Here is a 26,653-nt window from a genome sequence, read left to right as displayed (position 1 = left end):
TGCTTTTTGCTTTAGGCTCCATGCTAATATTATAGGGTGTTGTGATGAAAAAGTGGTGAGGAGCCAAAAAATCCCATTAATCCAGTGGAGGAAAAAGGAAGCAATAGAACCATTTTGACTTGATAGCAGTAGGAGGAGAGGGAGGCAAAGAGGAAAAATGCTATTTTTTTGGTGTTTCTTTTAAAAATATTCAGAGCTACTGCTTTGTATAATGGATTGTGAGGAGACCAGATTACATGCAGTAAACGTACCATGATCATTTACACTGCTTACACAGGGAGTTTTTTCTTCTTAATGCATGAGTGAAGAATGTTGAAGCCTCCCAAAGCTACCAATAAACTTCCTGTTGCTGCCAGATAGTTTGCTATAGACTGAAGCAGGTGTCAAGAAGTGATTCAAAAGCCTGGAGATGTTGTTTCTGGGTGGGTATTAAGGTGGAACAGCAGAGACACTCAGAGCAAGAATGAAATGTACTGCTAAGCAGTGCTGTGAGAATTCTGTGCATCAGTACCCACGTGATTGTGTGATCTGAGTGGTCAGGAGTAAGGACCATTGACTATCAGTGTAGCATCAAGGTCAGGGGTGTCTGGTGCTGCAAAGCCTCAGGGTTAAGTGGCCATTTTAGGCAGGAGAGACACTTTTGGCTTCAGAATTACAGAATATAGAGGGAGAAGCCTTTACTGGAGCATCACATGTGGGAATAATGTGTATGTAAGACATTTAGGCAGTATCTGCCTGCAAAGACCTGCTTCCTCCCAGTGTGAATTTGGAGGTGAGGACTTGGAAGAACTCAGCACTTTGTGACAGTTCTTTATGAATAAGGTCATCTAATCTTCCAAGTGGCACTGAGTATAATAGAAGCTATGGAGATGAGCACTTTCCTTCTGCACTATGCAAGAAACAGTTCTTAATTATCCTTCATTGTCAAAATTAACAGGAACTATATTAAATGTCATTGTTCTGACTTTAAAGAAAGACTAGACTCTAACCCTTGATCCACCAAAATACACATATAATACCTAAGTAGATGTTTCTATATTTGTGGGTTCATTTTTTTCCCCTCTGAGTCTCTGTCCAATATTAAGGTGGTTTATTTGCAAAGGAAATGTTGGGGTTAAGAGTTCAGCTGAGAATAAAATCATAGGCCTTTTAGTTTGCCACTGTGACTCAGTGTTTCTGCACTATCTATTGATCCAGTCTGTATCACTCACCCCACATGTTCCTGACTGTTGAATTCAGGTGAAAACCCAGCAGCATTGTATTGTGTCTCTCTTATGAAAAAGAGCTGATTATTTTGGAGAATTTGACAAGAATAATTATCTTTTCTCTCCTCCCCTTTGAATAAAAATGAAGGACAGCAAAATAAACTAGTATTGTAAAATTCAGGAGCTGAAATTGCATCTTTTGGTTGCCTCTTCTATTTTGCATTTTAATGCAACATTGATGATAACATTTGTCAAAGAAACCTCACAGTCCTTTGGAATCAGAAGGTTCAGCAACAGCATAATTGGTGCAATGTGGGAAAAATATTGTTTGAAATGTACTTATGGATGCAATTTGCTGTGAGGCTTCTCCCTAAAGTACATGATTTGTCTCTTCTTCTCTGCTGAAAGAAAACTTTCCTCCTCAACCTGAAGTCATCTCTTCATCAGAGTAAGTTTCCTGCAAGAGATCTGGTCCTGAATGTAGACTGAGAAGCTCACTGTAAGATTTTTTAGTTTTATTGAAGGCACTGTCAAGGACCTGTGCACCCTGTTAGACCTTGATGATGCTGACCAGCCCCTCCCAGAGCTCTGTTGTATTGAGGCTCCAGCTGTCACTGCTGCATCCCTGCTCTGCTATCAGTCCTAATGACCCAGACCCTGACACTTGGACCAACCTTCTGGCTTGACTCAGACCTGCCTCACTACCACAAACTTGTCTGATGATCTAGATGTGTGGTTGAACCAGTAGTTGAACCCGTCTGCTGTCCCCAGGCATGCCCTGCTCAGGTGCTGTGGGAGCTGACCCTGCCTGGTGAGCTCTTCTGGCTTCCACATCAAGCTCAGTTCCTCACAGGGAGCAATTGTTCCTCACTGCTCCCTGAGAGGGAGAGGCTGAAGTCTTCAAAAAGGAGGGATCCGAAATAAAGGATTGTTTGGGTAGCTCACAACCTGCAAATCTTTATAAGGTCATTTCTCCTTCATGCTCAGTCTCTACCCAAACCTGCTCTCCTCCTCTTCCTTCTCAACAAAGAGCCTTTGATGGTATCTGGAATATTTTTATGTATGTCCTGTTTATTATTTATTTTTGTGCCTGAAATATCACTTTTCTTTCTGTAGTGGAACTGAATAGTTGGTTTGGTAGGATATTCATATTTTCTAAATCTCCAGGCTTTTCACAGAATATTTTCACATGGCATTGTTCAGAGCTGTGAATAGGAACCTGCATCTCTAAGCAAGATAATTTGGATATCTGAAGAAATATGGCAGTGTTAGCTGAATGCATTAGTTTAAATATGTCTGGATTGTGCTATATGAGCTAGTATTAGCTGGCTGCTTCTTTATTTGCATTTTCCCAAAATGAAGCAAACTGTTATTTCCCTGCGAGAGTGCTCCCATCCATCAGCAGCATGTGACTGGCAGTGCTCTGTACTGCCACATGCAGTTCTGCCTCTTCACTCCCTGTGGGTCTTCGTGTCCTGTTGTGAATCCCAGGACACCCTGAACCTGGGGTACCACCTTGATTTGTGGTAGTCACCATGGTGACCCTGTTTGGATCTCTGTCCAGTGGAGTTGTGGTTTCTCCAACCTTCCTTCTTTCATACAGGCTGCAGGTGCATTGCTGGGTCACTGGGTATTGTTTGGTAGTGTGTTATATTTTTGTACCTGCTCATTACTGGGATTGGATTTATTGTACTTATATGGAGCCTCTGTACAATGACTGGTTAAGTTTGGAGCCCCTCCTACAGCATGAGATGAAAGCTCATTCAGAGTGGATGCTTCTCTGAATGCTTAGTTCTCTTGTGGCTTCTCCAAATGTGCATCTAGAAGTGCAAAATATTTACTTTCCTCCTCTTTCTTTTCTTCCAGAAACCACTACCACTGCAGGGCAACTGCAGGAGGAGGCATGAGAGGAAAGTTCTATTACACACTCACCTTCAGCATCAAGTTCCCGCATAAAGATGACGTCTGTTACCTGGCCTACCATTACCCCTATACCTACTCCACAATGATGGTAATACTGACATGTCCACCTAGATAAGATAATGGTCCTGACAGGTTGGAGCTGCTTGGGTATGTGTAGATTTCGAGATGAGATAGAGGAGTGTTTTCACACTTCTTCATCTCTGCAGGTGTTCAAGGCTAGGTTGGATGGGGCTTTGAGTAACCTGGTCTAGTGGAAGGTGTCCCTGCCCACAGCAGGGGGAGTTGGAACTGGGTGATCTTTAAGATCCCTTCCAACCAAAATCACTCTATGCTCGTGATGGTGTCATTGTCTTGTTTACAACTGCAGCCCCTGCCAGTTCGAAAGCCCAGAATGCTGTAGGAGAAATTCCTGTATAGGAAAATGTGGGGTACAAACTATTAGTGCTCATACCAGTCAAAATGCAAACCAAAGGTGTCTCCATTTGCTTAGGGTTACAGGATTCTCCTCCTGGAGGGGTGGGAAGCAGGGGGCTAAAGCTAGTGGCAACTCAGATGTGCTGTCTGATCCTCCTGACAAGGGGTAACAGCTCAGCTTTCAGAGCTGCACCCAGCAATACCACAGTGCTGGACCTCATCTGATGCTTTACCAACTTTTTCCTCTGCCAGTTGGAGTTTCAGGCATTTGTGACACTCCCACCAGTGCTGTCAGTACAGAAACTAAAAGAATACAACTCTAAAGCATAAATTGATTGCTGAGTTGCACCAAGTTTGATTCCTCGGGAAGGATTTGTTTTCTAGGGCCTTTTCTGGCCAGGGGTGGATAGTAAGGGAATTTTCTTGGAAAGGCATCCAGTGTCCTTTCTCTATAACTGGATGCAAAAGTCTCAAAAGAAGGTAGTATGACAGAAGGTAAATGAATAGTTCTGGGAGTAGCTGTGCAAAGATGAGAAAGATGTCACTGAAAACAAAACCACACAGTTCCAGTAGATCAGTTCCCCTTCCTTCTCCCCTCAATTTCCATTATTAATACATATTCTTTTGGGTAATAAATGCTGGTGTGGGTTGGTGGAGTTTGAGCTCATTCTATTTTTTTGTTATGGGATTGGTTTGCCTACCCAGATATTAGAGACTGTGCTTTCATGGGGACAGTGTCCTCCTCCACATACTCACCACCCTGCTTGGCGTGCCAGCAGAGTTAGGCTTAGATTAATTCCCACTCAAACAAGTCTCATCAACTGCTTTGCATCCCATTATAGATGCTCAAAGAAACTGCTTCCAATATTTGGGAGAAGGCCAGTCAAGCTTTCACAGTCCAAAACATGTCTGTCAGCTCACTTCTTATCAGTCTTATGGGTACCAGTTACTCCTCAAAATCCATGAGGAAGAGTGTATGCTCCCATGGTGGGGTTTAACCTGTACCCTTGAAGGCATATATATCTACAGTCTGTGGGGGGAAAAAACAAATACAATACTGAAGGATTAGGTGGGCTTATTCACCATCATGCTTGTTTCACGTAAATGCACTGCCTCATGATTATTTCACTGTTATTGATTTCTATCTTCTGCTGGCACAAAGCAAGAGAGACTTGGAGAGTTTGTGCACTCTGGGAATTCCTGAATATCTCACCTGCTCCTGAATGAATAGAATAGACATGAAAAAGATGTTATTCCTTCACTTGCAGGACCAGGTCTTTAAATATTTCACTGTCTCTTCAAATGAAATGCTCATTGAAGTTAAAGGGAATTTGCCCCAGGAAAAGTTAAAATTAACTTAGACCCAATAAGGACCATAAGGTTGGGTAAATGGAAATTATGGTCAGGAAAGATTGATAGATTGCCATGTCCAGCTCTTTAGCCAAAGCAAATTCATTGCCTCTAATAATTCTAAATAGCTTCTTTGCTTGGGCTAATTTAAAATGTCGAGTGATGCAATATACACATTTCCATTTTACTTTAATTTCCACAGTAAATAAACTAAATCAGGTTTGTGCATCAGTAGATTGCATTTTAAAGCATTTGTCCACTAGTGAAGTGTGTTGGTTTTACACATCAATAATAAATTAAAAATGATTATGAACCCAAGGGCTCAATTAAACACATAGTGCTTTGGGGAAGAAGATAAACTTGTATATGGAGTTAGTAATTTGAAAATGTTTTTAAATATCATATATATTTAATAGTTACAGGCATATTTGCAGGAAATACACTGCAGAATCCTATTTGAACTGGATGCACTCTGCAGTTCATTACTTCTTGTACGTTAGTAATTACATTTCTTTTATGAACAGTAATTTATCTATTTTTGCATCACAGTCTTAATTGTTTGGATATCTAACTGAAATCTCAGTGGCAGCTATACCCAATTAAGTTTCACTGGGTACCAGAAACATAAGTAAATGATTATATTGAGTTCTCTGTATCTATGAGAGATTGTTATATGCATTTAATAATTAAATTTACTTTATTGGCAGTATTTTAATTGTTTTATAGCATAGATGACTGTAAATTTCACTTCTATGTTTACATGGCTCTATTTCGATACTGGGAAAGCAGTCTGAAAGATGGTGAGTTCTAAGGTTTGAGGAACTGGAGGAATGTCTTGTCCCATAAATACCAGTTAAAATTTAGCCCTGAGTTGTACCAACAATAAGTCACAGTGTAAGGGTCACTCAGTGAATTGATGTGTTTCAGTTAAAGCATTGTTAGGACAAGTGTGCCTAGTACACTATCCCTATTTCTACCAATTGAGAGACAACTGGTGTTCCACAACACTTAGCAACACCCTGCAATGGCATTACTTACACTCATCTTGCCACTTGCAATTACAGTGTAAACAGAGAACTACACATCATCTGGTGTGTGGGTGACAAGTGGCTGTTTGTCTAATGAGGCGATCAGAATTTGTTCCAGGAAGTCTTTTTTTCTAAGCTGCCAGTTCTTTTTCTCAAATTTCTCTAGGAGCTGTTGGACTTAAGAATTGTTTAAAGCTGTCATAAACTTTGGGGGTGGGGAGAAAATCTCCTTTTCAAGTAACTTCTTGGAAAGACGCTCTTCAAATTTACCACTACTGACTGTACAAAACGTTTTGCTTGGATGTAAACTTTTTGGCTGCCTCTGATATGGAGTTGTCACTGAGTTTCACTGGCATGTGCTTGACAGCTAACCAATCAGTTCTATAAATGTTCAAAAATGGTGAGTTTTCTCATGTTTCTACACAATCCCTATTAAAATATAAAGAGTAGATGCTTCTCTTTTGGATTTCATGTATGCATAGAAATTTCTTTACGATAATAAGAGAAGCACCTAGGAACTGTTCAGGTAAAATCATACAATTGCTTGGGTTGGAAGGGACCCTTAAAGATAATCTAGTCCAACCCCTCTGCAAAGAAAAGGGACAACTTCAACTAGACCATGATATAAGAATAAATAATTCTGTGTAGCTTCAGTGCATTGGAATGTATTGTGAATGGCTTGTGCATATTTGTGAGATGCAAAAGATGGTGATATTAACTGGTAGAAGAGAGGAGCTGGAAAGTTAGCAAGATATGAAATTAGTATCAATAATAATATACAGCTAGTGGAATAAAATCAGAATTTATAGACCAAGAACTCCCTTATAAATCTGCTTCCTTCCTTCATTTTCAGTCCCATCTTGATATTCTGGAACAAAATAGGAACCCTAAGAAGGTTTACTGGAGGCAGCAGACACTCTGCCAGACACTGGGAGGAAATCCATGCCCATTGCTCACAATCACTGCTATGCCAGAATCTAAAAAAAGAAACGACCTGGAGCAATTCTGTAAGTAGCCAAATGAAGCATTAAAAAAGATGCTGGTGAGTTGTGCTCATGTCAGCAGTGACAATGACAACCTGTTTTGTGAAAATGCTGATTTTTCTTGTCTTTCTCATTTTGGAAAAAGAAACCTAAATATGGGGAATAGCCGATTACAATGTGTTTAAAAAATTACAGGCTTGAATGGAGAAAGGAGGAGAACTGACGTCATTTTGCTCCTCAAATTTCTCTTTAATTATTTGAAACAATTGCAAAGTTAAATATCAAATATTACCTACCACAAAGAAAATGTGTTCAAGTAACTAATTCAACAAGAATTTTTTTTTTTATGTTATGTTCCATATTGAAATGATTTATGTATTTTGAATTCTAAAACTTGCAAAAAAAAAAAAAAAAAAAGAGTACAAGATAACTTGTTCCTAGCTGGAGCAGCACTTGAAGTGTTCTGGTGAAATTCCAGCTCCTGCAGTGTGCCCAGTAGATCCATCTGGACACAATATAGCTCTCTGCATTCTATCTGAGACCTAACTGATGATGTACTATCTAATGGTAAATATTATAATTGCCGTTTTATATCTAGAGATGGTTATTTTTCATTGTGAAAGCCAAAGATTTAGACCTTCGGTGGCGTTGATTAACAAGATTAAGTAATGCAAGTTTCTGTATCCCAACAGCAAGTGATAAGAAGATTTACATTAGCACCACATTGGGCTAGGTTCAGTTTTAGAGCCTAAATGACTAACTACTTATATCTAGGTTGAACTTTTTTCTGGAGTAAGGAACAAGGCACACACTGATTTTTTTATTTATTTTTTTAATCTCTACTCTTCACATGTAACATGGGTTGAGAACTTTTGAGGAAGTGTGTGTGAGTATTTAAATTGTCTTAAGACATTTTTGGATGTTAAGTGAATAGATCTGATTACCTCACTTAGATACTAGTCTAGCAGTATCCAAAGGGATTCAGTGATATGGTCAAATTTCTCATTGCAGAATTCTCATTTCAGGGTTATGTGGAGCTATTTGAGTGGACTCCTCATAATGTCCATTCTACATGCATAAACTAAAAGAAAGCTCAAATATTGGAGCTGGTGATAATTATTGCTATCTTTTTTGGTTCAGGTTTAGTTCAGTCACTGTGGTTACGCTGCCATTACAGTGTAATCATCTGGAGCTCATACCTTTTTATTATAATAATTTTATTACAAATTGAGCTTTTACCCTGAATTAGCAAATTGATGATCATGAACATGCTTTTCTAGGTTGAAATATTAACAAAAAATAGCCAAGTGCAGGCTACATGGGAATTCGTAACATGAATGCACACACTGAGCTTTAAATGTGGAAACTGGAGGCAGTGTCAAAGAGAAAATTGGATTTTTGGTGTTGCTATTATCAGTATTATTATATATCAGTATTATTTACACTGCAGTAGCAGGTCTTAAGGGGCCAACTGAAAGGAAATAAATTGGAATATTTTATTTGAGGATTGAAGCCATCTGGAAGAGACATTCAGTGAACACTTTTTTCTCCCCAAGTGAGGAGGCCTTTCCAATGCTGGTACAAAGCAAAAGCTAGGTCAATATTTGGATTTATCAAAGCAAGGACTTGGAGTGAGTCAGTCATATGATGAGTGAATGTCCTAAACATTGAACTTAAACTTCTTTGGCTTTGAGAGGACTTTCTGAAAGGTGTGTTTCGTCATAGAAAAGCAAAAAAAGCAGTTTCAAGGAAGTATCATGATATAAATGTGACAATGTTAGGAGGCATTGCCATTTTCTGGAGCACTGTATTCTCAGGGTAAATTAGACTGCTTATTGTGGTGTTAAAAGAGAGTCTGGCAGGTTTTCAAAGGCCATTAACCTGTCTGTGAAGTCAAGGTTTGGCTCGTTTATTCAGCGCAGGTTTGCTGAAAGATTCATAAAGTGTCTAGGAATGGTTTGGACAGATACTACTTCCAAATGTTTCAGACTGTTGTAATATACTGCATCTGAGGTCAAATTGCAGTTATGTGGCTCAAGTCCTCTTTATTTTCAAGAGAAATAAATATCTCCTGATTTGTGATATTTGTAGCCAAGGGGAGCTTGCAGTTCTCACTGAAACGCCACGAAATGATGTGCCACTAAACCCTTCCTCTGAAGCCTTGCAATACAACAAGTTTAAAGACTTCCTAGATTTATCCATGAACCAGTGGAACTCAATCAAAACAGAACACGTAGAAAACCCAGTTGTCTAACTGAAAAAGAAATTGTTTGGGGGAAAGACATTGTCAAGGCAACACAGCTTCTCTCAAGTTTCCAAGACTATAAAAGTAAACACCAATACTCTTAAGTGATGAAAATATTTATTGTTTCATCAAGTGGAAGAACAGTAAGGCAGCACACCATGTTTTATGCTGTGGGGATGCCTCTAGGCAAATCAGAATAATCATGTATGCGCTTATTTTCTTTAAGTAACTTGGATAATTACGGCTTTTGGGGACACACTTAGCGTAATTTGTGCTGTTTTGTGGCTGTGATCAGCACTTACTTCGCAGTTTCCTCATCTTGTTTAACACACTCTTCTCTCAGTGAAGTGTTTTGGCTGGTGGAAGGACCTATTTGTCAATGTTTTCCACGCTAAAAACATAACTCAAAAGCAACAACTTAGCGCTAAATATGAAGGGACCAAAGGGTGGAAGATTTCTCTGTAACAACTCCCGTTGCTTTGTACAGTCTCCATGCGTGTGTATTTCAGCCTGAGAAGTGACGTGGAGCTCCAGGACTAGGCAACTGGGCACATGGGTAATAAATACAAATTGATAGCCCTTGTTCTTTCCTTCTGGTTCTGGCCAATTCAGAGTTTGCATGAGCTATAACCATTTTGATTTCCTATCAAATTTATTTCTCCTTTGTACATTTAACCTGCACCTTGAGAGTTTCTTTTCGACAATGCAGGTGGCACAGGTAAAACACAAATCTCACCAGGAGTTCGTAGCTCTTGCAAATGATTGTGCTTAAGTACTCTAAATCCTTCTCTAGTTAAAAACATGAGGAGTAGGAAAGGTTACGGATGAAGAGGCATTGGGTGGGTGAGAAGTACTGGGAAGGCAGCAGGATCAGCACAGTAGGAGTGCAGTGGGAAGGAGTTACTGTGGTACTGGAGGTGCTGATGGAGTGGGAGAGGCCTAGGGACAGTGAGGGCATGGCATCCTCTGTGTCAGCTGTGCTTTATTTCCCTTACTCACCTCTTTCAGATTGCTCTTGTCAGGTTTTTGATTAATGTGGCCCTAGGATGGTTAAATTTGTCTGAGTTAAATTTATTAACGTGCACCTTGTTAATAGGAAGCACAAGCCATGCACGCTCGCAGGCACTGCACACACACCACGTGCTGAAGGGAAGAAAAATGGGCTGCTGCTTCCCTTCATTACACCTTGTTTGTGTGAGGCTTTGATATTCACTTTAGGCTCCTTTCTCCTTCTTCTCTTCCTATCTGCCCTTTACGTGATGGCAGTACACTGAATAATTTTTATTTAATGCTCAGTTCTGAAACTGATATGAAGAAAGAAAGAAGTGAGCTGGGAACTATTTGGCTTCCTGTGCTTTGACTCTCAGTCATGCAACCACTTAGTTACAAACTGGACAACCTCCATTCAAACTTGATTGATGTCTATGGGTACCTGGAGGCTGCAACAAAAGTCTGAGGCTGGTCAGTGGTCCCTGCTGGGCTCTGCAGCTCCATAGACTTGTACAAACAGAAACTGAGAATGTCTATCCTTTTGGGTTTTTGTGGTTGCTGTTTTATTTTAAATTTGCCCTTCCTGCCCTTGTGATAAAGCCCTGGGTTTCCCATTCTGACTCTGTGAGAGTGACTTTATTTCTGGCTCTGCTAGATCTAGCCTTAGACACTACCTGAAGAGAGTTAAAGGGACTTTTGAAGGGAGAGAGATTCCCAACAACTTTAAGAGCATTATCAAATGAATGCAAAACCAGGGAGAATGATAAAGCTTCCAATCTTTGTGCTAACTGCTCTGTGAATTAGTAGGAGTTTGCAGAGCTCTGATTTTCTTGGATTTGCCACACACAGAGCCCAGTGAAGGCAGTGTTAGCAGCATGTATGTTTACTGAGTTGCAAACTCCTAATTCACAGTGTTATTTATGCATGCAAACGTGCAGTGTGTAACTCTACTAAACTCCCTGGCAGACAGCTGGGTAGACCCTGTGAGCCATAGGATACTGTTGTAAGAGACAGATCAAATGGACAGAGTAACTCTTCAGTGAAGTGTAAGTAAAACATCTAAACAATGATGCACAGGCAACAATAAAATTGTCTTCTTGTTAAGAAAGTAAAGGATACTGATATGTTGTAAATGGTAACAGAGCAGAGGAATTAAAACCACCAAATGCAAAATGATTGGAGAGAGAAGGACAGCGTACACTCTACGTTGCCATGTGAGTGTTTTTCAGGAGGTGTTTTCTGGCAGTGCCCTGAGCTGGGGTGGATTTAGTCTCACCTTTAGTTAGAGAAAGGAAGAGGCAGGACACCTCTGAAGTGATGTAGAATAGCTGCCATTCTGTTTAGTGCTAATTCAGAGGAATAACTGAAACAGTCCCAAAGGAATTCCTTAGAGGAATGAAGATTTCAATGGGTGTAGGGTGGTGCAGCAGTGCACTGCTTCAGCTGATGACTCCCAACATTGCTGCATTCTCAGCTGAAGGACATGAGCATCATATATCACCATGGGGGTTAATCCTTTATCCACTGAGAACAGTGTCACTGCAGAGTGGGACAGGACAATGATTGTTAGTAACGTCATGAAGAAAGCAACTGCAAAGCTCTTTTCATGGCTTGTTGTACTGTTGTCATCCCCATTAATAATCCTGATTATTCAGTGTGACATGAGTATTCCCCAAGTCAACACACCTGATGATTGTCCTTTTAGCAGTGTGTAGCCTTACAGAGCTGAATTGTGGGGTTTAAAGTTAAACCAAAATGTCCTAGCTTATTAGCAGCAGGGGTGAGGGAAATGAAACAAAAATGACACAAGTAAATGGATTTACATCTGTAATAGCTGTCACTTTGAGATGTTCTTCTGTCATCACATGTCCTCTTTATGCATGGCTGGGGAAACCATTATGAATACTGTCAAAAAAGATAATGACATCTGCTTATCTTAAATGTAGTCTTTTGGGGAGTTGAGGCATATTTTTTGCCTGAGTCTAAGCATATTTCTAAATATGGAGAGAGTAATGTTTTTGGGATAGATATAGCAGGATGCTTCTGCCCTTTGAATCTGCAGATGCTCCTGGAACGAGAATGAGCGATAAAATGAGACTAATGCAGTCTCTTTGCTTGCTCTCATCTTAAGCCTATGGAATCAAAAAGACATAGTTGCTGGGAAAAAATATTCTAACATTTCTTAATTTGCTTGTATAAGCTATTTAGATGGTTGTTTTGCAGCTTTGGTATTTTCTTAGAAAGAAACAAGCCCTTTACCTTTAAATATAAATTGCAACAAAGAGTAATTCCTGAGCAAAGAACAGCAGAGGATGTGAATTACAGGGGCCACTTATGCAGGATACTGGAAAATAATGATCATGTGGAAAATGTACACAGTTTAATTAAGCACACTGATTAAATCAATATGACTCAAACAGCTTAGTGCTCCAATCAGCTTAATCTCATTAAATGTAATTCAGGCCTCGATAATTGATTAATAATGCATTATAGTTTATGAATTATTGACTCCTAGTTATTATAACTGTGCCTGCTCCCTGCATGGCAACTGGTGTTGCATGTTAATTATAAAAGGCTCAAGCTCTCTTCTCTTGAATAACTTTTTCAAATCTGGAGATGACATATCTCCTAGTGAAACAGGGATCAAATTAGATCAACACCTTATTGGAGTTAGTCCGCCCCAAAGGAAACTGCACACTTTAAAGGAAGCTCTCCTCTAATAATGTCGAAATAGGGAGGTAGAATGACCTGCTTTGATTGGTAATGATCTTTCCAGCAGGCAGAACTGCCTGTAGTGATTCAGCTGGAGTGATAACCCAGCATTGTGCTGGTTGGAAACAGTTCCCAGCAGCAAGCACATCTGTTGCTCTAGTGTTATTGCATGAGATACCTCCTCCAGCACACATGTTCACACTATAGCCAATGTTGCTGAACCCTGAGGGCACGTTTGCCTTCCAAATATGGAGCAAGCCAGTTCCCCTTATCTGTCTGTGTGCTGGCTGGTTTCTCTGGAGAGGTCTGATAGGCTTTTACAATGGTATTTCCACAGTGCAAATGTTACACAAGAAGAAAGAACCATTGCTACTACTGATGACAGTTTCAGGAGAGAAACTAAGAGCTGAAGAAAGCCTCTGCTCCTCAGATGGCCCCCCATTAGATGGCATTTCAACTGAATATGAACAGAGGATGTTATCTCAGACAGACTGTTTTTCTAGATACCTACATTAACATGGTCCAAATTGCAATCTTATGAAGAAAGAGTCCACTAGCATTACACTCCCTTAACATATCCCATTTACAGAACTTGTTCTGCTTCTTCCTTTCATCACTTCAGTATCTCTTCTCCTTATTTCTGATTATAGTTAAAAGTGAACAGATTTTAGTGTGCATAGAAATTGAATGAGATGATTATAGAACGCTGGAGAAAAACACTTTTTTTCTTTATTCTTGCATCTGCCATAGTGAGGTTTGAATCTCTGTATTCTCTTGATTTGAAGATTTGCTCCTCATTTGCAGAGCTGCCAGACAGAGGTGCTGGTTCCTCTCTCTCTGTACCAAACACTTTGTTTTTGGTGACAGGAAAAAAAAAAGTCAGCTGTTGTGAAAACTGTGATCCTGTTTTAATGCAGCAGTGAAGAAAGGCTGAATAAAATTATCATGCGTTCTACAGTGCTAAATAATTACAGAATGGAGAATACATTTTTTTTCCACTTGAATAGATAATTTATCAAGCATTTGAAGCCAAAGCAACGATCTCCAGGTATGCAACACTGATGGTGTGTACTCAAAATTTTTCAAGATTGTCTTTCAATTTCAAACACCTCTTCTACTTTTTCTTTCTGATATCCCAGTCACAACACTGTGGCAGCCCGTTGCAAAAAGAGCAGACAGATTTCTGCAAAACTATGCTCCTGTTTGAGTATTCAGCCTACTGCCATAAAGGTGGAAGCTGATTGAATAGAACATGAAATTTGTGAGGCAGACACAGGGTTGTCTGCAGACTGAGGCCAGGATTTTTCATGATGTATCAACTGCTCTTTAAACCCCAGCGTTTGGTGGAACTGACTCTGCCAGCACAGCTTTGACACTGTGGTCAGCCTTCTGTGAGCTTGGCAAAATGCATATTAATGTATTGAATCCCAGTAGTCAGGGCAGCAAGGAATGGAAGGAAAACACTGAACAAGGATACTAAAAATGGGCCCTGAAGCATAGACAACCACAGTGGCTTTTTGCAAAAAGAGAAAGTAAATATTAGGGTAATCTCTCATTCTGTCCCACCCTTTGCCTTTTTCAGCATGATGACAGAACAATCTCACATGACATAACTTGTAGTGTTCTTCATCTAGCTGTAATTTTCTATTTTTTTTTTTAATAAACTTGCTCCTAAAATTTGGAGATTTGTTCTAAGCCCTCCTCTTCTTGGGGGGCAGTGCTACAGAATTTTCTGCCCTTTCTTCAAGATTTGTTCTGCTACCTTACCTTCTTTTAATTATGTCTTATTTGTCTCTCAAGAGACTTTTAACCTTTGCATGTCCTTTCCAGAGAAGAAATTATCTGATTACCAGCAGCATTTTCTGGAACAAAAGTTAGCAATATCTTCTTGGTTGGTATGGACTTGGGCTAGAACATCAGGAGTTGGACTTCATGATCCTTGTGGGTCCCTTCCAACTCAAGATATCCTATGATTCTCTCAGTAGTGCTTGGCACTGGCTATGCTCCAGACTTTCAGAACATAAGAGCCTTTTCTGATACACTAATGAATTAAACATCGTGAAAATCTAAATTAGCATATCTTTGTCATAATTATTTTAATTCATTATTGGTTTGTCAAGTGCCTCAGAAGTGTCTTCTCACAGGAGCTTGGAACTACTTGTATTTTTGCTATAAGGCATTGAAAATTATCAATGAAACTGAAAATGGTTTGGTTGTACGTATTACTTATTATTGCTTTGGAAATTTATAGTCAGCTGCTTGGAACATGCCTGTCCTACAACACCCCAGTGCCTGTCCTCCTTGCAGTGGAGCTACAAGCTTCCGTAGGAGTGATAGGTTGCCCAAATTCCTTCCTTAGCAGAAGTGGGGGGAACAAATGCATCTTCTCTCCCTCAGGTGAAAACAATCTGTGAGAAACCTGCAGGTTTTGTGCTTCCAATGGCCAATCTCTTTCCAGTAAAAGTATGGAAATACACCCCAGCAGAGCCCCCAGGCAGCTTTTACTCCCTCAAATGGTGAACAAGCATTGAACTGCTACTAGATTTCTATTATCAACTTCAAACTATGGCATAGAAAAAAAACCCTGTATTTCAGTGAGCTGCACATTTTCTGTGCCTGGCCATAAATTCCAGTCACACACAGTCCTGTGGGACATATGCTAAAAGGTCACTGTGGTACTATATAAATTAGCCAGAGAAGCATTTGAATTAAGTTAAATCTATTCTCAATGTGATGGAGATGGGTTGTGTTAGGGAGGACATAATTTTAGGGTCAGATTGTCTCTGGAGATTAAATATTGTTAGGAACAATGTCTTTACTACGGGATGTAGAGTCAATGCTTGTGCCTCAAGGTAAACACAGGCCAGGAAGGGGTTCCTTCAGCTGGTCACAATATTGCCCAATTGGTCATGTCTGATACTGCACAGGTGGTTGTTTTTCACAAATCATGAGATCTGGAGCACCTGCTGATGTATAAAGTGGGTTGGCTAGAAGGTAGTTAGGTTTGCCCCTTGACACCTGCGTTAAGCCAGTTGCTTCTGGGCAGCAGAGCTGAAAGTGTGGCAGTCTGTGCATCGCTCTTGCATTTTGAATACAAGGTCAATAAGAAGTTCCTCAGGTTAAAATCTTCTATAAGGTAAGAAATTGGAGTTTTGTAGCAGTAGAAGTGTTGCTTAAATGTGATTTATTTTTTTATTTTCATATCTTCTCTGCCCTCTCTGCTCTTGTTAAGGTGATTAAGGAGTATTACTCTGAGAAGAGGGGATGAGCTGCTGGCCTGTCCCAGTGACCAGTTCTCCTTTCTGTTTGGTTGTACCTCCTTATTGATAACTATTACTCAAGCTGTGATCAGAGGGTTGGGGGCAGGACAGCTGGCAGGTTGGCGTGGTGAAAGAGTAATCTGTAGTTGGAAAGCCCAGGGTGTGTAGCACATGTACCAGCTGCTGTCAGACCCAAACACTCGCTCTCACCATCAGAGAGAGCAGTTTTTGTCTCTGGTTCAATATTTTTTCCTTTCTGTTCCAGAAAGGCTGTACTGGTACACAGATTGAGCTTGATATACATTGCTTTCTGGTGCCTGATGATCTCATGGGAACAAACTATTTTGAATAGGAAGACTGGGAAGAGTGGGGAAAAAAGCGGGGTCTGCCACTCTTCTAGCAAACCATTGCCTTTAGTTTGGAACTCATCTTAGGGACAGTTTGTTGAGTCTTGCACAGATTGTGTTAAAGAATTGCTAGGCTGTGACAGAACCCAGCGTGTGTCCTCCTAACAGGGAACTCTGCTACTCTGAGGTGTTTTTTTTATGATCCTGTGACTCTTGAATTTTTCAGTCTAACAATAGGCTTTTGCTTGCACAGGCAAACCCTTCCTCAACACACAGAACTAACAGACTGTTGGGAAACAGTGTGGGTGGCATTATAACTTTCATGTTGTTTTCACCTTTATCCTTCTAAATTGGGAAGTTTCTTGATGCTTTTAAATCTTGGCTGACTGGTTTGGAGAGATTGTCTAATGTGTCTGACTTCAAAATAGAAAAGTCATTCAACTGATACCTCAAGGCTTTGAAAACTTTCTGGAAAACAACAATCCAATTTCTGGATTTAATGTTCCAAACTATGCATTTTTGTCTGATAAAGGCTGACCTAGCTAGTCATGTATTACAAATGCTTGGAGCTGTTTGGATTGTATGGAACAGCTTTACTGCATGTTTGCCAGAGCTGCAAGCAGATAGTTTGTTCAGCTACTCTGCCCATATTCATGCAAGGGGCTCTACAATCATGTGAAATGTAGCAAACACTATTTCTATGTGCTGATCCTAATCAAATGCTATTTCTATGTGCTAATCCTAATATTAATCTATCCAGGAGTATTACTGAGAAAGCATATTTGCAATACGCTGTGGGCATTTGTTTTTCTTCTGGTCTTGTATCTGTAATTTTGAACACCTGCTATTTCTAATTTCCACCTGTAAGTTGATTTTGCTGGGAGGGCCTATGCAGATTTCTGCCTGACCTGTTTAACCGACTTTAATTTCTCTAATTGGAGAACAAGATCCATTCCTGTGTGACTGACATAGCCAGTCTTATACCAGTAAAGTAAGTGCAGCAATACACTGAAACCAGTAGTTGGTAGATACCACAGGCTTGATACCTCCTGTTTCCTACAACCAACAGATTCTAGAAACAAGTATTTGCAATTAATGGGGTGCAATTATACAGAAATACCAAAATGAAATGGGACTAAAAATACCCCATAATGATTTTTAGAAGGCCATCCTGTTAATGAGAGGATTTGTCCGCCTCTACATCAAAGAGAAACTTGTTAGCTCTCTGAGCTTGCCCACCTGTTTCTAATGCAGAAATAGAAATTGCTGAAAAACAAGCAGAGGCAGCTGCTATGCTCAGACTGCAAATGTGCTGATAAGATCAACGAGTTGACGAGTGACATGGTAGATACTGCAAAGTGCACTAGTGTTCCCAGAGAGCTAAACTTGGACTTCTGTATCATTTCAGGGCATTTATTATGTGGCTGTAACACTTAGAAAATGACATCCATCAAATCACCAGTGCATTCAAAATTTAATTTGCTCTATCAATTGCAATTGTGCTGCTTAGCTGGGGGGAAGGGGGAAGTAATTTTCCTTGCCACTTTGCAATTTTTTTATAAGCTTTTACTTGTCTTTCGTTGTTGAATTTGCTTAATAAACTGTCTTGAAGATTTTTGTGGCTTAGCCTGGATGCTGCTTCTCTGTCTTTGAAATAATGAGATTAAATAAAATACGTTGAAATTTTTATTAAAACATGATAGGGGCAGAGGTGGTAAGTATGAGTAAATAAAGAAGTCAGAATGGGGTTGGAGGTATGGCTTTGCCCATAGATAAGGAAGGACTTGTGGATAACTTAGGGAAAATATTAAAAGACATTATGGAGTTTTCTTTGGAGTCTCCCAAATGTTATAGAATTTTATTTTATTTGTTTTATTTTTCAAGCAAACCAGAGAGACCACCTTCAACATCCTGTTTTATTTCCTCATTTTTCCCTTACTACTTTCATATAATCTCTCACTTTTTCCCCAAGTCTGCAAACATGACATAATAGTGATGGATAAAAGAATATCATAGCACTCTGCAAATGTGTGTGTATTGATAATTTTGGGAAGGATGAGTAGGTTTCAGAATGAAAATGGCAGCTGATCTTGGTATAGGACAAATAACATAACTGAGAGAGGGTTCTACTGATTATGTTTAAGTGTACGTTTCAATTCATTTTCATGGCTAATGAAAAGAGGAGGAAGTGATTTGAAGTAATGGATTATGTAGAAATTCACTTCTACATAAGTGAATGAACATGGGTGAACATGGATGGCACAGAATTCTTTTTGACTGGGGCTTGGGAGACAGATGTGGAGCTTTCAACACTGATTTTTATTTTATCCTTGGGCAACTTACTTGATTTTTCTGTAAATCCCTGCTTTCATAACTTGGAACACACTTGAAACATGTAATTTTCAGTCTAATAAGTGTTTCAAGAGAAGATGAGTGAGATGGAGTTTATTATCACTGGCATCAGGATGACTTTGACAGGTCTCCCAGAGGATGTTTAGGTCCCATGGGGAGCACCCAACAGAAGGCTGTAACTAATGATTGAAGTAGAGATGAAGAAAATAGGTAGATGGATAAGAGGGCAGGAAATCCTTAAATTCCTTGCTGGTCAGGCTGTGCCTGCTGGAAACAGAAACGCAGGGAGACTTTTATTTTAACAATGAGGCTGTAGTGGATAACACAGCAAAAACTATCTGTCACTTGATTTTTCTTTTTCTTTGTGCTTGCTGTGCTGGGGAAATCTGAAAAAATATGAAGTTTTTTGGTTTTTTTTTGGTACTCCCTACTCCTGTAGTCATAAGAAAAAGGTGCCACCAGAGCAGAGGTCCTTCTTTCCCCATACTGACCAGCAGTGGACAGGGTAGGCTCCAAAAAGATTAGTGTCTTGCTTGCTTTGTCATTTCATAGTGTTGCAGGTCACCCTCAAACGGCTTGGGAATTTGTATTGCTGTGGAGTAGGAAAGTGCACTTAGCAGAGCAGGCCATTCTTAGACATTGTAAATCCTGGCCTCTGGCAGCCCAAGCTGTTTAGCTGTGTTTTATGAATCAGGTCATATCATGTCTGTCACAGCTTCCAGATGCCAAACTCCTTCTGTGACAGTTTTGTCAAGCATTTTTGAAAGGGCACAAAAACAATGGCTTGAGGGTCACCATGAGGCACAACTTGACACATGGGAATTGTTCTTCACAAAGAGCTACTGGCCAGAGGGCAAAAGAATGAGCAAGAGACAGATGAAGGACTCGGGGAGTTTAAGAGGCTGTGGTGCCCCCACTATCCCTATTTTCCCCATTTTTAGCCCTTACTAACCATGACTGAGCAATAAACATGTAGTGAGGTGCTTATAGTCTCTGAGCTGGCATAGGTGATGGCTTTGCAAGCTATGCAGAAGGTCTGTAGATACACTTGAAATAACACTACTGCTCATAAATGATGGCTTGCCCCTTAATTTCATATCCTAGATCATACCCTTTTAATCAGAATACTCCCAGGAACCACCATCCAGCTTGTCAGAAGTCTCTCCCACCACTTGGACCATCACTTGCCATGCAGACAACATGACCTTGTTTGTCAGCCTATCAAGACGTAACATGAAATTAGGCTCAGCCCAGACAAAATAATTACTGGTTGCACAAAGGGTAGTGCTCCCCATGAGGCCATATAACCTGCCTCAAATGTAATTTAATAGACTGAAATCAAATAAAATATATCAAATTAAAGCATGCAGCTAATGCATGCAAACTCTAAAATGAATTTGGATTATAAACAGGCAGTGAGACTGAATAGCTGGTTTCTTCATCCATGAGGGAAGTACACTAAATAATACAGGGGAAAAAAAAGGGATTCAAGGAGATCTTTTGATTTTGAGGGTTGATGGGGATGTTAGATGTCAGGTGAAGGTTATTTTTGATCTAAGGTGTTTTTCATTAACTGTATATTCTTGTAGTTAGAAAACATCAGTTAGAAGTCTCTTTATATTTTGAAAACAAGGTATTAGCACAAGAAGCTTTGTTAGATACAGCAGGAAGATAAATCATCTTTGCAGTGCTAGCCATTAGCCTGTCATGACCATGATTTACAGGGATTTTCTTTTATATAAGTAAGTGTTTCTTTTAAAAGCACTGAGTTTACAGAGCAGGAGATGAAGCGGCAGGAGATGAATTCTCTGGAATATAATGGTTTCAATATGAGTGTTTCTTATGGCAAGTAAGAAAGGAGCTCATGCTGTGGATTATACAGGCTGTATAGAGTGGCTGAGCTTCAACAGAGGGATTCTGTGGAAGGGTCAATTGAAAAAGTTTGAAGTTCTGTGGGGGAAGTGATGGGGTGAAAATTCAGGAAGGCATCGAGATTGAGGAAACATTGCATTATCAGCCTTGTGAAGTTAGTCTGTGTACTACACATCAGAAATTCAAACTGATTAGGAGCCATCACTTGCATTGTTAAATTATTTCCCTAAAAGAACCTGCTGAAGAATTTTTTTAAAATAAACTGAACATCACTTACAAAACAATGACATTAAGAACAAAAAGCTCTCTTATGTGAAAACTCCCACTTTTGCAGCGATACATGGAGTGCTGAGGAAGGACATCATGTGTTCCACTTCTGTTCCTTCTGGGACTGCCAAGAGTGTTCAGCAGCCTGACTCCTTTAGTCATGAGTAGCTTTTTCTGTGTTTTGTGACAACTTGGGGATAAAAGAACATTTTCTCCTCTCCCTAGCCTTCCTGCTATCTTATTTCCTCAAACAGACTAGTCTTCCTAGTTGACATTCTGCTCCCTGTAGTGATTGATGTAGAAAGACATCATCCATTAGACATCATTTTGCCATCATCTGAAGGGAAGAACTTGCTGACCTGAGACAGCAACTGCTTCTTGTCTTACCACACACTGTTTGAAATTTCTGCATGTTATCTATTTTATGCAGTGGCAAATTTTGGTCCACCTAGTTTTGTCAAGCATTCTGGGATTCTGATTATGCTGTATGATCCTGATTCCTTCTTCATCCTTAGGGTGTTTTCCATAGTAGAACTGCTTGAAAAGAATATGGTATGACCTTCAAGGTTCATATCTGTTATTTTCCTTGGAAAACTTATGCTCTGCTTATGGTCTGTCACTCAACATTGGTTGGCCAATGTCAGTTTTGCTCTCATGATGATCTGATTGAAAGACCTTTTATGTTGACCCTTTATCTTGCTCAGATGTTTGGGGAGTTCATCTAAGACCTTGCCATGAAGACAAAATTCACTAGTCAAAATTTGGAGACAGTTTTTACCTTATCTATCTCTTGTTTGTGAAAGCAAGAATTTCCTTTGGGATCAGCTCTGGGTAATGTAATTCCAAGATTCAGGATAGACTTGGACAGCAATGATGTAAAAATCAATTTAGTGATGCCACAAATTAGGTCAACCTGAAGAAGGTCCTTTACTGTGAAATTGTTGACATAGTGAAGTGTTAGAAAATGTTTTCATGGATTGTTTTCTTTTTCTCTGAGGGTTTTTTTTTTGCATGTACGAAACCACACAATTTAAAACTCTCATAATTTGCTTAATGCAGGAGAAATAGAGAATAATATTTTTAAGAAACATTCCCTGCTAGAATATTTCTGGAGCAATGAAGTGATAAATATCAAATCAAGCGAAGACCAAGAATTTAATTTTTCCCATCAGAGGTAATCTGTAATGCTTTTTATCTTAACAAAAATTGATATCTTATCCCTTTGACAATGAGAGGCTCTGATTGTACTTCCTTTTAATATATATTTTATTTCTTTCAAGTCATTCCCTGAGGAAGACCTCAAGTCAGAGGCAGAGATGGATCTGTGTCTCTTAAAGGCACAATATGTATTTAAGAATAATGCTGCAGGTGGTACTAGGTGGGTTTTAAATCTCTTCTGTATAGATAGTAAAGAGCTTTTTGTTATAAACTATAATTTTTTTTTTTTGAGGAACAGAACAGCTTGAAGTACTGCACAATAGATAACTTGTTTTTCTGTTAAATTTGACTGTTATTCCCAGTGGTGAAAGAGGTGCTGACAGAGGCTCTGTTTTTCCATGCCCATTTTAGGGCTAAGAGGCCCCTGTGCAAGTCCTCAGTTGATCTTAACCTACTGCAGAAAGACTGGACAAAATATTGAGGGCTTCACACAACTTTTTACCATTCCTCTCCCGCCTGGATTCCCAGAAGGAGATTTTCTGGCAAAATAAGGGCTTCTCAACTGGATCCACCGAAGTTAGTAAAGAAAACAAATGCCTGTTGGGTTATTTGTGTCTCCAGCTACTGCAAGATTGCTGTGTGCAGAATGACTTCTTGTGCTCTGGGCGATGTAGTTTTAATGTTAACTTCTACCTCTCCACAGGGAAGACTCTTTAGTGTAACTCACTGATATTCAGCCTAAATGTTCCTTTGTGGAGTTTCATCCCATTAACCCTGGATTCACCCGAGTTTAGTGCTCTGAGTTATTCTTCTCACTGCTCTGCCTGCTCTTGAAGCACTGGCAGTGAAGGGCCTGGGGTATTGTACTGGGGGGTAAAGGCTGTGTCTCTTGTAGGCAGGAGACATGGGTTGAGGCATCGTTCACCATGTGAAAGCCATTTGCTCCTGGAGTGTGTTCCGGGGGCACCCCCTCTGCGAGTGACTTCTGCTCCAGACTGTCCATCTGCTGCCCTTAATTTCTGCACAGAAGCTATTAGTGCCATCCACAGAGCAGGGGACGTGGCTGGAGGGCAGCTCATGCTTCAGAGTTCACAGCTCAGTGATGCTCTGCCCTGTAGGTGTAAAGGCAGATTGATCCTGTCAGGGATCAGATAATCGTAGATTTCTCTGGTGGGGGATCTAACTAGAAAGTGCAGTTGTTGCTCTTGCACTGTTGAAATGTACCTTGCAAATGAGACAGATGAACTGTGAGGAGTGGGTATGTAGAATGAAACGTAAAAGTAAGGGGTGAAAATATTGCTTGTTTGGAGCTGAAGCCTTATTAAAGTCCTGTCTGTCCAATTTGGGCAAATACTTTCTAAAGTATCGTATGTCACCAAAATCCCATTAAACTGTCACATAAATTATCAGGGTTTCCTTTTTCCATCACTGTGGATTACCCAGGGAGATATTTTTATGACAATGGAAGCTTTTTCAGTCTGCTTCTCCTGCCTGATTTCATTTCAGATGAAATCCTTCTCCCAGAAAACAGCCCATGGATTTTATAGCTCTATGGATCTCTGCACTCTGCCTGTTACAGCAGTTATACTGCAGGTCTCTGCTGCACTTATCTCCTGCCTGCACCTTCTTTTAGTCATGGGACAGTTTAGGGCAATGCTGCCACTTCTCCAATCATACTAAATGAGTCTGTTTTGATGGATCTCTGTTCCAGTGTCTTCCAGTCTTCTGAGCATCCACTGACTGATTGTCTTTGAAGGTCAGTGTTATCTTCACACAAAAACCCCACAAGGTGAAATTCATCTATACCTAACTTGAAAATACTACTTCTCCCTACTTACCATCTCTCAGAAGGCTTGCATCTCTGCCAGACAGTCTATGTTTTTCCCGTGCTGACTGAAATACATATGGATTGATGGTCTGGCCATGGCAGTACAAAATACTTGAATATCTGAAATTGCCCGTTGCCACAGAACAAATTAAGGCCATAATGTGTGTGTTATAGAAGCAGGAGATGACAGATCCTTACCTGCCTTTTGACAGATAATCTGGAGCTCCCTGCCTCAGCTAGCTAGATCATATGATGGAGCTGATCTTAGTGGTTGCTTTTTAGGCCTTTCAAGGGGCACATACACAGAAGCTGAGAACTGATACTCTTAAGGATAGTAGAAAGGCTTTGGAAGATCATTACTAATGAAAGAAAACCCACTAATTATATTACTTCAATCTTAAAGTTGTAGGACTGTCACTAACTGAGCAGGCAAGACAGAACTTTTCATAAATAATTCTGACCTGTATGTGGGAAGAAGATCAAATGATGTCATAATATCATGATGATGAAATATTTCTGATTAGTCACTAGTGGCTAATTGTTAATGTGTTTCAAAGTGCCTAATATTAAGTAGACACCTTGCATCAGAGACCACAGGAGATGGCTGAGGTGCCTTGTTGACTGGAGTAGTGGTTCCAGCACTCTGAGAACACAGAGCTAATTCCAGAGGAGTAGGAGAAATCATGGGCTGAATTTCTAAAGGGGGAGCTAGCATGACTTGTGGCTATAGGCCTCATGCTGACACTGTTCTGGGCAAGTGGAGTGGCTTGATGCAAGACTTATGAACAAGGACCCAGCAGGAGGTAGGGTGAATGTGCTGGTGCAGCAATGAAGGCAGTAGGGTCACTACAGGCTGGCTTAGCTGATAGCAACTTGTTTTCTTTTTATGCAACCTAGTCCCAGTGGACAGCGAGGACAACTGATTGCAATCTCTTTTTATAGCAGCCTTTTGCAATTTAAAGGTTATAATCTTCCTCTCTGTTCATCTTTACTTTCTGTGTCTGAAACCTATTTTCTCCAATTTTTCTGCTGAAGTTAGGACTCCTGAACCTTCCACAGTTTTTCAGTTTTCATCAAATAAATTTTAAAACTATGGTGGACAACAGTGGGCACAGCACTGCAGCTATTTGGTTTTGCTCGCTGGGTTGAGCAGAGCAAAGTGACAGCATTCCTTGCCTTAGCTGAGCCTTTGCCTGATAGTAAGTCCCAGGAGAGCTGCCATTTTTGCAACTGCTCTGCATCACTAACTCATCTGCTATAATTCCCTGATCCTTCTTGGCAGTACTTCTTCCTAACCAGCTGTCCCCCATCTTGGTTTCATGCCCTTGGAATCTGGCTGAGGGGAGTAGACAGACAGTAGCAGTGAGCACAGATGTGGGAGGTGCACCCAGGTAGAGGAACTCCTCTGCTAGTGACAGCTCTGGGAGGAGGTAAATGCAAGGTAGCTTGCTTGTTAGCAGACTAATAAGGTACCTGCATGGTTTCAGTTTTGAAGTTGGATGATATTTGGGCAGTTTAGAAGGTATGCAGAAGGAGACAGGATATGCCAGGGAATGTTGAATTGGCATACCCAGAAATGGATGATGCAGTGGTTGGAAATTTCAGCTACACAAATGCAGGTGCACACGCTTGTGATGGGAATGTTAAAAACTGAAATAAATCACAAAAGGTTATAGTAGGTTTTCCATGGGTGTAAGTTCTGAAAATAAGGTTCAGTTGTTCCCCAGTCTTCCCCAAGAGGTACACTTTGATTTGAACAGGAATTAGTTCATTTGAGTTTCCTTTGTTTTCAGTCACACAGAAGGTCCTGCTAAATAATGGTAGTGCTTCATGCTTTCTTCAGTGCTTGGCATTTTGGAAGCTCACCCAAAACAGACTTGACAACTTGCTTACCAATTTCCTGGAGTTAAAACCCAGCAGTAGTAGGATGTCAAGCTGAACTGAGGCTGAGCAGTCTGTACTCATATTTGGCTCCCTGATCATCTCTGATTTGAGGTGAATGAATTCATAAAACACATACACAAAAGGAGGTTGCCAAGCAACTTGCAGTCTGAAATGTCCCCACCAAGTTAGGAAGGTAGTGAAAAGGCAGCTGAGACAATTTGTAATTTCACTTCTTTGCCATAGGTTACAGTAATAATACATATAATATAGACCTATTTAAGAAAGGGAGAGCTCATTGATAATTCTGGAAAACAACAGCTGATCCTGCTAGACTGTATTTTGCCCCTGTCTTAAGATGTGTCTGCTTTTGGAGCATTTAGCCAAAAATAGGGTCAGCAAGGAGACAGCAATATGAGGCGAGGGGGAAATAGAAAGGAAAGAATTATTCTGTCTTAAGGCAACTGAAAGACTGACTACTAATGGAAAAGTTTCAGGAGGGGGAAAAAATATCTGATACAGATTCTGCCTGAGACTAGTCTCATGTTCTCTGTGATCTCAGTATTTGATGCTCTTTACAAACATACTTTAATATATTCATTGTACATCACACCATATCCTGGCTTTTCTCTGGCTTTGCATAACTATGCAGCCTTGGGCATATCAGATATATCCAGGACAGGATGCAGCTGTGACATGGAAGAGCTACATCATGGTCCTCCTGTTTACCCATCATTTACTCACAGAATACCCTGTGCTGGCCTTGGCTAGTTAAGTAGGGAGAATTTTGCTTTCTTGGTTTCTATTTACTGTGTCCCCAGGTAAACTTGACCCTTTG

At 40.2% G+C, this 26,653-nt stretch overlaps 1 protein-coding gene across 1 annotated transcript in view; it reads left to right on the top strand.

Moving 5' to 3' along the window:
* The window catches only part of AGBL1 (AGBL carboxypeptidase 1), a 269,940-nt gene that overhangs the window by 75,033 nt on the left and 168,254 nt on the right, over positions 1–26,653 (top strand). The window contains exons 16-17 of the mRNA XM_051796685.1: positions 3,072–3,216; positions 6,774–6,927. Coding sequence (XP_051652645.1) covers positions 3,072–3,216; positions 6,774–6,927 — 299 coding nt within the window. The remainder of the gene's footprint in view (positions 1–3,071; positions 3,217–6,773; positions 6,928–26,653) is intronic.

This window comes from Manacus candei, unplaced genomic scaffold (assembly GCF_025592945.1).
Source record: "Manacus candei isolate 608988 ecotype Guabito, Panama unplaced genomic scaffold, ASM2559294v1 h1tg000046l, whole genome shotgun sequence".
In the NCBI taxonomy this organism is placed as follows: Eukaryota; Metazoa; Chordata; class Aves; order Passeriformes; family Pipridae; genus Manacus; species Manacus candei.
Note: the sequence above shows the minus strand (reverse complement) of the source record. Positions and strands in the feature narration are given on the sequence as shown.